This window comes from Lepidochelys kempii, chromosome 13 (genome assembly GCF_965140285.1).
Source record: "Lepidochelys kempii isolate rLepKem1 chromosome 13, rLepKem1.hap1, whole genome shotgun sequence".
NCBI classification, from domain to species: Eukaryota; Metazoa; Chordata; order Testudines; family Cheloniidae; genus Lepidochelys; species Lepidochelys kempii.
Genome location: NC_136392.1, coordinates 17783620 through 17799798, shown reverse-complemented (window position 1 = coordinate 17799798; position 16179 = coordinate 17783620). Strand labels below are relative to the sequence as shown.

At 45.6% G+C, this 16179-nt stretch overlaps 1 protein-coding gene across 2 annotated transcripts in view; it reads right to left on the bottom strand.

Annotated features, from left to right (window-relative positions):
* The window catches only part of PREX1 (phosphatidylinositol-3,4,5-trisphosphate dependent Rac exchange factor 1), a 224603-nt gene extending 213088 nt beyond the window's left edge, over positions 1–11515 (bottom strand). For both annotated transcript variants that reach the window (XM_073309488.2, XM_073309490.2), the window contains exon 1: positions 11124–11515. In XM_073309488.2, the coding sequence (XP_073165589.1) occupies positions 11124–11276 (153 nt within the window). In that variant the 5' untranslated portion in view covers positions 11277–11515. The remainder of the gene's footprint in view (positions 1–11123) is intronic.
* Positions 11516–16179: the final 4664 nt, after the last annotated feature.

The window sequence follows — 16179 nt, the reverse complement described above, 5'->3', positions numbered from 1 at the left end:
TGACACATGGGCAAACCACTGACATCCTTGTAGCGAGGGGAAGGATTGAATGGCAAAAGGGCAGATTCCTGGTTACTGTAATTCAGGGGAGAGATAAATAATGGTCTTCGGGCACACAGCAGAACTATATTCAGCTGAGACACCTTGATCTGTTGAGGTGACTAGCACAAGGACAGTGGGGTTGAGATAAACCACAACAACAACATTCCTGCATTGGGCTGGAATGAACCAAGAACAAGAGAAATGACGGGTTAATCCCCACCAAACTAGCATGTCTGGTAGCGAATGTCTGGTAGCGAACTGGTGACAAATGAGCTGTACACAACAATTAGTTCAGGGGTGTTTTTAGCATGCAATGGTCCCATGGGCTGTATGCGGCTCAGTAGAATTAGGGGTTCCATTTCTCTTCCCTTGAGTCCTGTTCATGCAGGAAGGTGTGGTAGGGCAGGGTGAGCTGGGCACACCCCCTTGCATCACACTTGAGATGGCATCTCAAGTGCAGGGCCTGCTCCGTTTGGTCACTCAGATTAACAGATGATGGCCTGGTCTTCAGAGGTGCTGAGCACCTATAGTTCACCTTGCCTTCAACTGGAGTTCTGGGTGCTTAGTGCTTCTACCAATTAGACCCTGAGTGAGCTCTTAGGGCTCCATCCACGTGCCATCTACTGTTTATAACAGCAAATAAAAAAAACAAGAGAGTTTTCCAAGCTGCATTCTGTGAAATAACCCCCATCCCAGTTTAAATGTCCCTTTGGCTGACTTTTTGGTTCCTTTTGGACCAATCCGCAGTCCCCAATGCCATGAGCTGAGCAGTCTGAGATCAGTTCTGGGCAGTTTACAGTGAACAGGATAGGATGAAGCTGGTCAAATCTATGCTCCGCGGTAGGCAGGGCTCTGCTATTCTATCCAACATGTCTATGGAGTAAAGGAGACTTTATTAGAAAGCAGTAATAATACATGGTAATTACATGGCTCCCTTCATCCAAGATATCTGCAGCACCTTTACTCCTCTTAATTAACAAAGTCTCACAACACCCCACGAGGTCGGTATTATTCACCCCATTTTGCAGATGGAGACACCCTTACCAAGACCTCAGAACAAGTCATTAGCAGAATCAAAAAGAGAACCCTGGATTCCTGGTTCACAATCTCCTGTTCTAACCCTTTAGACCAGGGGCAGTCAGTAGGCAGACTGCGGGCCAAATCCGGACCCTGATGCTTTTGAATGGACTGCAAAATCTTTTTACTTATTTACTCATTATTATTATTATTATTGCTATTGCTGTATGAAAAATGTTTCTCCGGAGTCTGCACTTTGTCTATACCTTGACCAAGAAATTTGGATCTAGACAAAAAATAATTGACTACCTCTCCTTTAGACTATACGCTGTTGCCTTCCAAACTATGCTGTAGAAGGAGGGTGAGAGGAAGCTGCTTACTGGCACATCGAAACAAGTAAAAACTGTAGGGATCTCTCAGCTCCACGACACATAGAGAGCTCAGTGTCATTAACATCCACACAATTCAGCCTCTGGAGTACCATGCTCTGAACTACAAAAGATGAGTTCCACAGGAGGCACTGGAAACATCTGAAAGGCATGAAGATACCATGGGAAAAAGCTAATCCCTTCCATTCTCTTTCTCCTCCCTTTCAGACATGCTAGTGCACACTTCGGAAGTACACCTCTTTTATCTTTGGTACCCCAGTTCAGCAGGGGGGAGGGGAAGGGTTTACCCTATCCTTTTGCCTAATAACCCTTTCATCGCTGCTAGGACATTATGAGCCAGATCCTCAGCAGGAGAAAACTGCAGGAGTTCCACTGACTTCAACTGAGCTACACTGATTTACATCAGCAAAGATACTGACTGAAGAAGAAACGGGTTTGCACTGGGGTTGGTTTGTCTGGTTTTAATTGCTTTTGTTTCATTCCCTACATTCAGGTTGCTTTCTGCAGTGGAAAATGCAAACTGCCTCCCATGGCTCGGCTGCTGCCTACAGATATTCTCGCTGCATACCCAGAGTGATCTGAAGGGATGTCTACTTCTAAAACACTACAGCTGCAGTGCTTCAGTGTAGACACTCCCTACAGCAACAGGAGGGATTCTCCCCTCGCTGTAGTTAATCCACCTCCCCAGCAGGTGGTAACTAGCATTGTCTACACCGGGGGTTAGGTCTGCACAGCTATGCCTGTCAGAGGTGTGGATTTCTCACGCCCCAGGTTTTCAGTGTAGACCAGCCCTGAATCTCTCCCTGATTCTCTATCTGTTGGTTTAGCTACGTCAGTCAGGGGTGTGAAAAATCCACACCCCGAGCAGCATAACTGAGCTGACCTAAGTTCTCGTGAACACAATGCAAAATCGATGGAAGAATTCTTCCATCAACCTAGCTACCATCTCTCAGGAAAGTGGATTATACTGTCTACAGTGTCTATAGTGAACCACTACAGTGGCCACCACTGTAGCATTTTAAGCCCTAGTCCTTAACAGTCAGTTTTGCTGGGAACTTACCCAGACTGGAAGGGAGGACTCTTCTGAGAAGGGAAATCTCTTTAACTAACAGAATGAAGTGTTGCCAACCCCAAATGTTCAAGCACCATGAGTCAGGCCCCTAAAAAAATCATGGGATTTAAAAAAGAATAATACACTTGGGAGTTTTTTCTTTTGCCTTCTGGAAGGGGGCTATCGCTTCAAATTTTCAAGCTTTTCTCTGCAACCTGGAGGGCTAGAAACTTTTTTTTTTTAATGAAAGTGGAGATTCCCATGTATTTATACAGCTCCAGGAGCTGGAGCTTTAAAAACAATGCTGAATATGACTCTCAAAAAAAACATAAGAGTTAGCAATATTGAGAAAGGTAATGATTTTCGAAAGGAAAATAAATAAACCTGAGTGCCTCTCACACACAGTGTAGCAATACATTAAGCACATGGTGCTGATCCCCAGTAGAGGCCAGCAATGCTAATTTAGATCTTTTCCCAGGGAGTTCCTTTCCTCACTCCCTTCCGCTCCCCAGTTACTCCTTTAGCTGCCTCAGAGCAAAGAAACAACAGTTACCTAAACCACAGAGTACACTTTTCTGCAAGCAGAGCTTATCTGCATCTACTGAACCTGAAACAGGCGTAGAACAGGGCAGGACAGGAAACCATACCACACCTCCGAGACAAATGTCCTGTTTTCTTGACTCTGAACCCCAAAGCACTGATCCTGAATGCAAACAAGCTGGTGAAAATATGAAAAACACCTCTGCCTGTTACATCTCGAGATGGGTGGAGTGCAGAATTCAGAGATACCAGATTAATTACAATGCAAAGCAAACAGAAAATTCTGCAGGGTACGGAACAAAAATATTTTGAGTCTATAGGATGTGGGCTAATTTATGCGCTGGCACATGTCGTAACATATCACGTTTACACAAATGATAAGATATGATAAGATGGAGAAAGATGTCTTGATTCTATCAAAAAAGATTATGTAATACTTTGATCTAAAAATAGGCCAGGTGCAAATACTTACCCTACATGAAACCTGCCTTAGATAGGGACAGTCTAACTTAAAAATTATTCTCATGCCACTGCAATACACACAACAGTTGCTCATAATGACCAGAAATGTCAAATGTTACAAGTTAGTGATTTGACTTTACAAAGATGAAACATGGAGCCAGATTTTCATACAAGTTGGGCACAACTTAGCCCTATATCCTTGCAATTTCCTGATTTCAGGCACAATTGTGGTAGTTAAAAGCATAAGTGAGGGCTCAATGTTCAGCAAAGTTCAAGGTGTGTACAGAAATGTGCATACAATAGGGTACCTACATTTGCAGTGGGAGATGGGGTTCATGTAGCTACCACAGTTCCACCTGGAGATCAGATGTTTACACTGGCAAACTGGCCAAATGAACATGTAAATAACGATGTCTAGCTAACTATTTGTGGGCAATATTTGGTTTGCTTTTGGAGTCATAGTAAATGAGCATGCATGGAATTGCAAATGCATTTCTAAGCCAGCTTTCAGGTCTCCCTTACCAAATATCTGGCCCTTCATAATTGCAATGCTGCAGCTTTGATTACGGATTTTTGGAAATGAATATACAGAACTCTAACAAACACAGCTTTCTCATTTTCTTTTAATTTTGTATTGAATTTTAGTGCTGCTTTAAGATGGACAATGCTGACATATGAAGCATTATCTTTATCCACAGACTAGGTACAGCATGAACAATCAGTTGCACACATACAAAATGGGAAATGACTGCCTATGAAGGACTACTGCAGAAAGGGATCTGGGGGTCATAGTGGATCACAAGCTACATATGAATCAACAATGTAACACTGTTGCAAAAAAGCAAACATCATTCTGGGATGTATTAGCAGGAGTGTTGTAAGCAAGACATGAGACACTCTACTCTGTGCTGATTAGGTCTCCACTGGAGTATTGTGTCCAGTTCTGGGTACCACATTTCAGGAAAGATGTGGACAAATTGGAGAATGTCCAGAGAAGAGCAATAAAAATGATTAAAGGTCTAGAAAATATGACCTATGAAGGAAGATTGAAAAAAATGGGTTTGTTTCATCTGGAAAAGAGAAGACTGAGAGGGGACATGATAACAATTTTCAAGTAAATAAAACGTTGTTGTTACAAGGAGGGAGAAAAATTGTTCTTCTTAACCTCTGAGGATAGGACAAGAAGCAAGGGACTTAAATTGCAGCAAGGGACGTTTAGGTTGGACATTAGGAAAAGCTTTCTAACCATCTGGATGGTTAAGCACTGGAACGAATTGTCTAGGGAGGTTGTGGAATCACCATCATTGGAGATTTTTACGAGCAGGCTAGACAAACACCTGTCAGGGATGGTCTAGATAATACTTAGTCCTGCCACGAGTGCAGGGGATTGGACTAGATGACCTCTCGAGGTCCCTTCCAGTCCTATGATTCTATGAGCAATAGCAGTGCCCAGCCAACATGCTTCAGCCTCAAAGACAATAGCCCATTCTAAATTATCTGTTTCATTCTTGGCCTCTCTGGTGGGAATGCCAGCAAGGCTGCCATAGTGTCAACTGAGATGGTGAGTTTGGAATGTACCCAGCTGGGCAATGGATTGAGATTATCATTGGATTTTCACACAAACCCTTGATCACAGCTTCTTATTTTGTCACACAGAGCAAAGGACCTCGAGAAGCCTTTCCAAATCACAGTGAAGAACGTTAAAACGGACAGCAGTGATAGAACAAGTTAATTAAATCTTTAGGTTCTGGAGACTCTGAAAATTCTTAGGGTTTACAATCTCAGCAGACACCCAGGATAAAATTCTCTCTCTGAAGCCCATCTTCTGCCATCGGTAACTTTCAGTAAAGTTCCATTAGCCTTTGACATGTTTTCCATTTTATCTCCTAGTTGGTCAATATTCCTTTAACTACATTGGCATCCTCAGATTTTCACCTTCTCCCTCACTGATCGTTTAAAGAGCTGTTGATGGAAACTTTTGATCCCATCTACACCACAAATGGCTTCAATGAACTTATACTTGTGTAAGTAAAGTTAAGTTACTCATGCATGTAGGTATTTGCAGGGTAGGGTCCTGATCGTCTAATGCTTTACCCTGATGGCTACATCTACACTATGAACTAATGTGATTCCCAGCTTGTGTAGACATAATCATGCTAGCTCTTCTCCGAGCTAGCGCACTAAAATAGCACTGTAGCCGGGATGGCATGGGTAGAAGCAGCATGGGACTAGCCCCACTGAGTACAAACCTGCCTGAACTCCATGGGTATCTATGCAGCGTGGCTAGCCTTTGCTGCTGCTAGCCCTGGTGAGCGCTAGCATAAATATGTCTAGGCAAACTGGGAATCACACCTCTAGCTTGTAGTGCCGATGTAGCCTTACATAGCAGGATTCTTGTACATTGCAGTACCGTGCCTGCTTAGGAGTATGGAGCAGATAGGCAGATAAGAAAGGTGGTACAATGATACATATCCACATTCATGATAAAATCCGCTGCCATAGTTCATTAGTGATAGATTGCCCAGAAAAAAACTTTGACTTTTTATTCAGGGTGGTAGCCCTTAGTTTAAGGAAATTATAGGCTTTGCAGGCTCAGAAGGATAGTTAAAAGGACATTAAAGGGGTGCTATTGATTTAGGATAGGTTGAAAATCTAGATATTGTTTTAAAAAATTGCTGGAATTAAAGTGAATAGGAGCATTTTTGTGAGAACTTGAAAAAAATGTGATAAGTCACTGGTTTTATATAAATCTCCCCCTCCAGGATTCTGAAACATAATATAATGCTACCTTCTACAGGAGTTCCAGAAACAAGACAAGACAGGGACAAAACTGGCTAGAGACTCTTTTCATTGTCCAAAGCTCAATGAAATGCAAAAAGTTAACCAATAGCTAACTGGTGAAAAATTCATTCAATATTTTATATCTTGCCAGATTTATTAATCTTAGATTCTAAAGTATTATCAATAACACAGGACGTTGGCATTTCATGTATATGATTATTTTGGGTCAGTTACTTTAAATATTAAATATATTTTATTTAGATACATAAATAGCTGAAGCTTGACAACTTAAATCAAATGCCCCTTTCAACGTACATATTCTTATTCCCCAGGAGAAAAAAATCCAACAGTTTTCCGTGGTGACTGTCACAGTTTTTGTTGGGAACCTAAAAGACGCTCCATTCTATAACTTCCTTGATGTCCACTTGACTGAGCCATGGAAGCAAAATAAAGGCCATAGAATCTTTCATACAAAACAAATAAAGGCTGGGCCTCTGTGTGTATAGGGACCCCCACTTAGCTTAGGGGGAAAAGGTCTCGAAGCACCAAAAAAACAAAAATCCTTTCCCTTTACTGCTACATGACCATATATAAGTCTTTCTAAAAGAGATAAAAATGCTCTTAGTTACTTTGATTTATTGGCAAATCCATAACATCAAATACCCATGAGATTCCTTTACATTACCAGGGAAGACAAGGAGGTTGCTGGTAGATGGCTGTGTCAACACTGTGAATAAACCCATAGAATTGTGTTGTTTGCTTTTTAAAACATTGTTTATTGAGAATACTAAATGAGAACTAGGGCTTGAATGGCGAATGTTTAAAAGGGGGCACCAACTCCCTCTGCCTAACCTCCTTCTAGGCCCATCTGTGTTGTCCTTATTTAGGAAAAACTCCCACTGATAATTTTGCCTGAATAAAGATGGCAGGATTTAGCCCTCTTGTATTTATCAAACTAATATTTAATGTCATTAACCAAGAGAACTGTGCTCCCCCTGCCCTTGTGTCTCTCCTCTTAAGCACTGATGGGAACAAGTTGGCCTCAGACAAGGGAAATGAGTTTCTGTGGGTTTGCACAGTGAGAATACTGCACAGACTTTTGTTCCAATTGAGCCAATAACTTCTAATGCATATAGAAATCCACCTGATGGCAATAAAATTTGCAGCATCCAGTGAAGCCTAACATTTTCCTCAACAGTACTTGAATGTTTACTGGGTACGTCCCTCAGAATGGGAGCAGTTTATGCTCACTTTACACAGGGGTAAATGACTGGTCACACAAAGTGCCAGGCAGTGGAAGATCAGATCCACAGATGGGAAGTAGCAGTTCTTAAGCAATACTATCAAAGGGCCAAGAAAAAAAAGGAAAAAGGAATAAAAAGTGGACCAAGGCATTTGTACTTGGGAGCACAGGGTCATCTCTTGTTTTTATTAGAGCCACAGAGCAAAATCCTCGCCCGACAACCCTATGCAATCCCACTGACTCCACAGATCATATTATCCTAGATGTTAAAGATGGAAAAGACCGAATGGGTCACTCGTCCATCCTCTGGGAACCAGTGCAGATTGTTCCCTGCACTAGAGTCACAGTCACAGAGTTTAAGGCCAGAAGGGAACATCAGATCATCTAGTCTGACCTCTTGCATATCACAGGCCACTAAACACCTCCCACTCACCTCCACTCCAAGCCCCACAACCAGAATTAGAGTATTACAGCTCTTGTATTTTTAGAGCTTGTGCAGTCAAGTTTTGAAAGTACCAAGTCATGGAACTTCCACAACTTCTCTGGAGAGGATATTCCACAGCCTAATAGGATATTCATTCCTAATCATCCTTCTAATGTTTCACCCCATTACTCCTAGTTACCCTCATGCTCCACACTACATAATTCTTCTCCCTTATAGGTGCTCATACCATTCAAATATTTGTAGGGGGCTGCATAGGGGGTAGCCAGGGCAGAATCTGACCCATAAAAACTAGGCCCATGATTCAGGAAATCATCCTTACTCGGGACAGAACTTAAGCACTTAAACACATGCTTAAAGTTAAGCACATGCTTAAGTGCTTTCCTGAATCAGGGCCTACAGGTGGAAAAGACCTGTTAGGTCATCCAATCCATCCTCCAGGCCTGGATTCAAATATCATTACTGCAACTCAAACTTTTCAGTAGGGTAAGATTATATTGTAACAACCAAACCTCCCAAGATAATACCCAAGCCAATCAACACCCAGCAGCCTGTACGGAACAGAACGATGGTGAAAGACAGAGACTGCCTGCTGCTCTGTTCTGAAATGTGGAAATGAAATAAAGTGCCTTTGTCAGTGTTTTCCCCCTTCCATTACATAAGTCATAGTAATCACTACTGCTGTCCTGAAAACTAATGACAATAAATAAATTTGCTATTTTTAAAAAATAAATGAAAATCCCACTAATGAGACTGAATAGGCATTGGACTGTACATGTTGAAGCTAAAATACACTCAGCTGGATCGTGCCAGTGACTGACATTCCAGCCTGCAGATGACAAAATCGCAAATTCAGTACTTAGGACAGAGGAGTTTTTCTCTAAATGTTTTGTTTTGTTATGTCTGGGGCTGGGGGCAGTTTTGCTACTTGTAGCACTTTAGAGATGCTCATCAAACTGAAATCGAATTGTGTTTTTAAATGAAGCAAACTGACACTGTAATTGGGAGCTTTCAAAATGTACAGACTCTTCCTGTGTTCAACCACTTGTGAGAGAAAAGTAGGATTTAAGTAGGTACTAGCTCATAAAGCAACCACAGTCTTTTCATTTATCTTTTATGTTAGGCAATTTGCTACTTAGGAGATGCGGAAAAACCCTGCAGCCAAACTGATTAAAAAAAAAACAACGCCAACTGACAAGCTTGCCAGAAAGGACAACTGAAAAAGGGTTCAGGGTATAAGTCAGATGAGTCCAGGATTTAGGACCTGGCTAGCAATCCACCAGACAGAAAATTTCTGCCCTCTCCAATCCGTTAGAGGTCTCTGCAGGGATTCTTCCTCCAGCTTTGCATCTAGATCTACTGCAATCAGTGTATTTAGTCTCTCTCTCTCTTTGGTTATTTACATGAACCGATTAAACCCTTTAACTAAGTTACACAGGTGTGTGGTGGCATGCTGATGAATTCCAAGTCCAGATTTAAAAAATTTATTAAGATGATGTTAAAATAAAAAGAAAACGGTACAGCGTAGAAGTTTCTGGTTATCAGGGAATAAGTACACAGAAGGAAATGGAGCTTTTACTTCTGAACTTATCGGTGGATAATTTCAGAGGAAGGGTGTAATTGCCCCTGCATGGACAGACACACCCTGCCCCACTCCTCTAGTTATGTTTAGCGTTACAGTAAAAACCAGGCAACAGGGGGAGAATTTCCATCTGGGTGTAATAGACAGTCACTTCTCAACAACAGCGAAAGGGACACGACTCATTTTTCTACAGGTCCCCGTCATTATCCTACAAGACACCAGACGTGAATCCCCCTCCCGCTCCACCCCAGGCTGGAGAGCAGCGCTCACAGATCCTGTGACTGTGGGCTACAGAAGGAGGCATTTAGATCACTTTGCGTTAAAGGGTTTTCTTAGTTTAAAAGAAAATTCTGCTGCTAATAGCAATGCTTTTCCCAAGCGCTCGCATGCCTCCCCCCTTCCCCCGCACCACACACACACACACCTCGCCGCCCCCCACACGCCCCCTCACACACACACACACACCTCGCCGCCCCCCACACGCCCCCTCACACACACACACACACACCTCGCCGCCCCCCACACGCCCCCTCACACACACACACCTCGCCGCCCCCCACACGCCCCCTCACACACACACACACACCTCGCCGCCCCCCACACGCCCCCTCACACACACACACACACACACACCTCGCCGCCCCCCACACGCCCCCTCACACACACACACACACACCTCGCCGCCCCCCACACGCCCCCTCACACACACACACCTCGCCGCCCCCCACACGCCCCCTCACACACACACACACACCTCGCCGCCCCCCACACGCCCCCTCACACACACACACACACACCTCGCCGCCCCCCACACGCCCCCTCACACACACACACACACCTCGCCGCCCCCCACACGCCCCCTCTCACACACACACACCTCGCCGCCCCCCACACGCCCCCTCACACACACACACACACACCTCGCCGCCCCCCACACGCCCCCTCACACGCACACACACACACCTCGCCGCCCCCCACACGCCCCCTCACACACACACACACACCTCGCCGCCCCCCACACGCCCCCTCACACACACACACACACCTCGCCGCCCCCCACACGCCCCCTCACACACACACACACACCTCGCCGCCCCCCACACGCCCCCTCACACACACACACACACCTCGCCGCCCCCCACACGCCCCCTCACACACCTCGCCGCCCCCCACCACACACATACACCACACACACACACCCGGCCCCACCACACACACACCTCGCCGCCCCCCACCACACACCCACACACACCCCCTTAACTGCGCAACCCGCTCAAGTATTGTGAACGCGCCTCTGCGTAAACATCACGACCGGCATCCTGTAAAAAACACACCGGCAAAGCTGCAGCGTCCACTGGGCCAAGTGCCCCCCTATCCCGGGGACCCACTCGCCGCCTCGCTGCCCCCCGGAGGCGAGTGCATACATCGTGGACGCCGCACAGCAGGGCTGCATAGGGGGCGCCCACCCACGTGCCCCATGGCAGACCCCGGCTTGGAACTACTGTGTCCTCCCGGCTGCCCCGCGCCGGTGCCCCTTGGAGACCGCGCCCCCCGCCCTGCACCCCAGCACTCACCGACTGCAGGAAGCGCAGCGTGCCCACATAGTCCCGCTCGGTGCCCAGGATCTCGCTGAGGACGCAGAGGCGGAGCCGCAGCTGGCGGTCGGAGTCCTTAGGGAAGCCGGAGGGGTCCGGGGCCGTGGGGCCCCCCGGTGGCTGCGCTTCCATGGTGCTGTCGCCTCCCTAGCCGGCTGCGAGTGCTGGTGCCGCCTGCTCTTCCTGCTCCGTGGCCGGCTCAGGCTCCCTCCATCCCCGTGCGGTGCCTGGCGCTGCTGGGCACAGAGCCCCCAGTGCAGCCGCCCCGGGAAGGGGGCGCTCTGTCCGGCTACAAGGTCCGGCTGCCCGGGGGAGCTCGGCTCCGGGACATGGCGGGGACAGCGGCAGCAGCGCGCGGCGCGGGCAGCACTGAATGGAGCGGGGAACGGGAAGCCCCAGCGCCGAGGGAGGGAGGCGGGCGGAGGAGGGGAGAGGGAGGGGGCCTGAGCCCAGCTCCCGAGGCGAGGGCTGCACGCAGGAGGGGGGAGAGAGGGGGCAAGGCGCAGCCGGTGGTGCGAGTGCAGGGGAGAGGGAGACAGACACACAGAGACCGCAATTCGCACAACCAGAGCCACAGGCAAGTCAGTATCCGCCTAGATACACATGGAGCGAGACACACTCACACTCAGACTAACCAGTACATCCCCAGAGACGTACAGCGAGACAAACACAGAAATACACACAAATACACACAAATACACGGGGACACACCGACGTACGCAGCTACAGAGAGAAATACTCCTAGGTAAAGGAATGTGTTCGTGCTCAGAGAAATATACATGCACACACCCAAAGAAATCTGTACCGACAAACACACGCCGAGATAAACACCCACACAAAGAAATATACACCCCGAGAGGACACAAATATGAAGAGAGGGATAAATATATGCACACACACAGATTAGAACAAAAATACACGCAGACAAGCAAATACAAACAAAGAAACACAAAAGGCAGCACTTAGAGTACACGTACACATACACATGCTTGAAGAGAGAGCAAATGCTGAGCTGACACGCTGATAGACACAACTACCCCCTCCCCATATATATATATATGCAAACAGATAGACACATATACAAACATACACGCATGGAGAGCTCATCCATTTAAAATTGTGACTTTTGGCGTGTTTGTGGTGTGGACACACGCTTTTACCATCGCAGAGCACAGTGCACAGGGGAAATACTTTCTTAATGTGAACCAAACAAAATTTGACTCTTTAAAAAAAAACAGTTGGTCTGGTGATTGTATGTGCAGAGTGGAACTGGGCAGTTGAGCCAGGTCATACACAGCACACACAATTGGGACACACCCTGAGCGGGTGCAAATTGGCATCATTCCCATTGACTTTAACGGAGTTATGTTGATTCAATGTCTCAAATGGCTATTGAACCATAACAAAACAGAGTAACAGCCAGGCATTCTCTGGGCTGCCCCTGTTAATACATATTTATTCCCCATTTAAGAATATTTTAACATCTCAAGGGAAAAATTATGAAAGAATGAAGAAATGTTCATTTGAGCTCTTATTAATTGTTATTAGTAGTCATATTATTTATATTTATATTACCACCAGAAGAATGGAGGAAAACTTACTAGATACATATTTAGGATCCCTCTAGCTTATCTACAGGTGAACCAAAATGGACATTACCGTCTTAATTTTAACAATAAGCTTTGTTCTTTCTAGAGCTCCTTTATTCTAATCTTTAGGAACATTTTCTGTTTAGCTGCAAAAAATGATGCCAATGAAAGATACACATTGTCATCCTGAGGTTGATTTGGGGTCCATATCATATTTCATGAAATAAAAAAACATCTATTCAATAAAGATACAGTTGAAGTTGGCAGCAGATTTCTGGTATAACGGAGAGATCTCTGTTGTTTTCATTCCTGTCATAGCTGGATGACAATGTCCATTGTAAGGAGGTGGGGATTGTTCAGGGAGAATAGGGGGGATATGTTGGTCTGAGAAGTTGCCTCCACAGTATGAAAACATTTGTTTTAGTTTAATATCAAACACACACATGCACAGATGCACACAACAGAAGGCCAAATCCTTAAATGCTGTAAGTCCCCTTGTGCCATCATGGTGCCACAAACGTATTTAAGGCTGTGCTAACAGCAAAGTAAATCCCCAAGCAAAGTAAAGTGAGCCCTAAGGACTACACCACCTGCTCATAGTCCACCACCATAGGGGCTGTCCCAGGAGGTTTGTCTAGAGTGCTTCTGTACTTGCTAATCCTGGACAGGTGTAATGGCTCCTACAGGGGCCTTTATGCCCAGTGTAAGTTAGAGCAGCCCTGCAACTTCTCTAACTTGTTCCAGCAGCCAATCTGACACATGGCTGTCCCCGGAACTGGAGAAGGCAGAAACGTGGCAAAAAGTCCGCATGCTCTTCCTCAGGTGTACGAACTCTGGTGCAATTGAAAATGGAGCCCAGAGTGTGCATTAGGGTTAGCCAGGAAACTGAATTTTAATTCTGTTAAAATTTTCACGTATTCAGACATATTTTTCATTCTGAATCATAACAAAAGGCCCAAAACTCAAAAATGTTTGCAACACTGAAACCCTACAATATTTCATTTTGGACATGTAGTTTCTGAACAGCAACAGGGTAGGGACACAGCTTTGGGGATTTTGAGCTCACTTGGACCCCTCAGCTGCCCTCCTGGTGGCCTGCAGTGGAGCCAGGGACCCTGGAAGCTGTGGCAGCTACTGGTTGAGAATGACATGATCCTTGATGTTTTCACCACAGCCCACCACTGAATAGCAGCCATGAAACTGTGGAGACTCTCATTGTCAAGTTAATAACAATCTGGTTAGTTTCATGACTGCTATTTAGTGTTTGGCAGTGGGGAAAGCCTTGTAAGTGCCAGCTCCCAAATGGAAGGTTCCTGGCTCAGAGGGCTGCCAAGGAACCAGGTGGGCAAGCTGGAAGGAAACCAGTCAGGTTCTATGGAACTCTGACTGGCGTCCACCAGAAGACCATTGAAAAAGAACTGTTTCCACAAATCATTTTGATTTTCACCAATTGGCAAATTCCTACCAAAAATGTTTTGTCAGGATTTTGCCAACCTGCTTTAGACTGTCTATAGGGAGACAGACAGACACACACGTTTTATGTCTTGATACACTGCGACACCACAATCTGCCTCCATAATAGTAATATTAAGAGACCAGGCTTTTCTGAAGTGCATCGCCCCCAAGTGTCAATGCTCAAAGTGGAAAGAAAGATGGAGAGCTCCTGTAACTCTATAGGCAGGCGATCTGAGAGAGGAGCAGCAGGGGAGATGGGAAAGCAAGGGAAGTACTGTAACACTGCAATGCAGGTCTAAGCCATTGTGAAGAAGAGCACAGTAGGAGATGGGAGAACAGCTGCAGTGCAGGCCTGAATGTGGAGGTGTAGAGCAAGCACTGTAGAACGGATCTGATAAGACCCTCAAGTTAATTGCTCTTTTCTTCAAGTCTGATTTAATTTAATCTTATGTTTCTGTCTCAAAGTCACTGCGGCATTTATTTATTTATTTTCCTGTGGCCATAAGTTAAATACTTTCAGATAGTTTTTCTGTTCCAGGTAAATGACAGGACCCAGTCACTGATTCCTGACATAATTACAATTACATTGCTTCCCTCTGCTTCTTCTGCCTGGGAGCTCAAAATCCCCAAAGCTGCGCCCCCACCCTGTGGCTGAACCAGAAAGTTGGTAGCTTGAAAGTTGGTAGTTTGCCAATTTTGTCTCCTGTGTTCACCTCAAAAGTGAATTTCATTTCCCTTTAGCAAATGCTGATGCAGGAGAAAGTCATGCAATTGATGCAATGCTGTCTGAGTAATATTTAAACTACTATTTAATGTGGCTACCTTTTTTGTTGATGCTGCTGATGAACTACCCAGCTTCAAAGGCTTTCCTGATTTAGATGCTAACATGGGGAGCCGTGCTGTGACTGTGTCCTTACAAAGGTATTACAGTTGCTAAAGGGATGTTACCCGTGTCTGGAAAATTCAAAGTGCTAATAAAATGCTTTCCTTCTGGAATTTTTAGTCACTTCTAGAGGATTTCTTATGAGATGTTAATGTTAAAGTTTTGGGAGAGAGTTACATTTCATATGGTCAGCTGCACTGTAGGGACTGAATGGTTAACAGGGAAGGAATATGATCTACTCCTTAGAGCCAGTAATTGGGATTCAGGAGACCCGAATTGCGTTCCAGGTTCTGCCACTGACTCACTGGCCCTGTCTATGCTAGCAAATGTGGTGCCCATTTTTCACCACTGGTGCAACTGACAGGAATGGTGAAAGTACTAGTGTAGCCATGATGGCCCAGGTGTTTTTACTGCTACGTCATGAAGGGATCTACACTGCTGGTACCACTGGTATCAATCAGATGACGACTGTCGGAGTTCAGTGAACAGATTATGCCAGCATGTTCTGTCTATTGAGCCTCCATCAATTATCTCTACAAGTTATCGGGTACTTCAACTCCATCATGGCTTCCCTATTAGTCAAGGGACATACTTTTGCAAGGTGCATCTTAATCAACCGAGGAACATAATCAACTGATGTATTTAAAGGAGAGAAGGCCTGAGTTAGTCCTTCCATGCAAGTAGCATAGCTAGGCTGGTGATTTTTGAGCTGAAGATCCAGGGCTTTTTACTGACTGGTAATCTTAGTGTCTGTTTGTTTATGGCTGTGGGCTCTTTACACAAGACTGGCTTATTGGGTGTTTTCTTCATCCTAACTGCTCATCTGAGTTGCAGCACCCCAAGAAGCCATATAGGCCCAGAAGAGAACAGATAAAAGGAGTTTTAGTAAATCCAGAGGTGAAAGTAAGCCGGTACACCCCAGGACGGTGTACTGGCAAGGGCTTTCCCAGGCAGCAATTTAAAGCACTGGGGTAGCGATGGAGGGGCTCAAGCGGGGATTTAAAGGGCCCCGGAGCTCCAGCCGCCGCTACCGCCCTGGCCCTTTAAGTCCCTGCCGGCGCCCTGCTGCTGAAGCCCAAGGGTAGCAGCAGCGGGGCTCCGGAGAGGA